The sequence below is a fragment of the Pinus tabuliformis genome, chromosome 3_2, assembly GCF_031772625.1.
Source record: "Pinus tabuliformis cultivar Carrire ecotype Pingquan chromosome 3_2, CPIR1, whole genome shotgun sequence".
NCBI lineage: Eukaryota > Viridiplantae > Streptophyta > Pinopsida > Pinales > Pinaceae > Pinus > Pinus tabuliformis.
Window position 1 is genome coordinate 827,657,600 of NC_142302.1, and position 1,387 is coordinate 827,658,986.

At 35.3% G+C, this 1,387-nt stretch overlaps 1 protein-coding gene across 1 annotated transcript; it reads right to left on the minus strand.

The window, feature by feature from the left end:
- Window positions 1-535: 535 nt before the first annotated feature.
- Window positions 536-1,036, minus strand: LOC149183226 (uncharacterized). The gene has a single exon (XM_089414878.1). The coding sequence runs from the start codon at window positions 1,034-1,036 to the stop codon at window positions 536-538; it is 501 nt and encodes a 166-aa protein (XP_089271004.1).
- Between the last annotated feature and the right edge of the window lie 351 nt (window positions 1,037-1,387).

Sequence of the window (1,387 nt, forward strand, 5' to 3'; positions counted from 1 at the left end):
GAACCATACTAACTTAAAACACAAATTATTACTATACAATATTTAACATAGAACTCACTTCCATCAAAATTATTTATCTGATTACTTTCCTTTAAGTGTTAACTATTAGGAAAGCGTCTTATGCATATATTAATAAGTAATTTAATACTGACTTTCCTGTATGTGTCAACTATTCTGAAAGCGTCTTATCCATATCTTAATAAGTAATTTAACATTGACTTTCCTTTGAAGTGTCAACTATTCTAAAAGCGTCTTATCCATTTTTTTTCAGAAGAAAAAGCTGTAAAGTATTTCTATTATATTCAAAAAGATCAATATATACATATGAGCGAGATTATATCCCCGGCATAGAATCCTAATCAGACAGAATTTTCAGTTTTACATCATTTTTGTTCATAAGACAAGTATGAGGTCTGTATAGGGTTCTTATCATCATGGAAAAGTATTCATCATATCAAAAATATGGCAATACCTGGTCAAATATAAACATTTATCCAGAAAATGGGAGCATGAAGCATACCAGATTTTGTCCACTTTAAGTACCCGGCATAGAGAAAGGCAGGATGACGTATGTTGTAGATTCTACAGAGATGCTCAGATGCCACTTACCATAAGGAGACTGCATACCCTTTTTTGAGAGTTCATCCGCCTGTTCATTTTGTCCTCGTTTAATATGTGTGATAGGGAATAGTGAAGGCTTCCATAGAGAATTGATCCTGCCCAGCCATCCAAAAAGGCTGTCATTTTTTATGGATTGATTTCCCTTCACGTGTTCTATGATTATTTTGGAATCACCATAGATATTGATAGGGCCGATGTCCATGAATATGCAGAAAAGAAGCAGACCATGTAGAGCCATGGCCTCGACTTTGTTATTTGTTCCATTGCCACCATTCCAAAACATGAAGTATTGAAGCTCACTTGATATACCAATGTAAACGCCACATGCGCATTTGCCTTCTTTTGCTGCACCATCAAAGTGTGCCCGTGGGAAGAATAGCTGTTGTGAATCTGAGACTGTATTTTGATGCTTCATCTGTTGAGGAATGTTTGGGAGTATCGAAAAATAGAAGGGGATAACCTTATAAAAAATATACCCAAATTCCTCCTTGCTATTTTGAAAGATCATTTTATTTCTCCACTTCCATATGTACTAGTTGACAATTAGCGGAATGGGACACCAAACTGTTTTCTGAGATAAATACCATTCATATGCATCTGTTATGGAGGGGAGAGAAGTTTTAGGAAAGCCAAAGTAAGATGCCATCTGCTTCCATAAATTCTAAGATAGTGGACAATTTAAGAAAATGTGCATGTTATGTTCTGTATTAGATAGGCAGATTATGCATATGGCTGGTCCATGCCAGTTTCTTTTCTGTAAATTTGC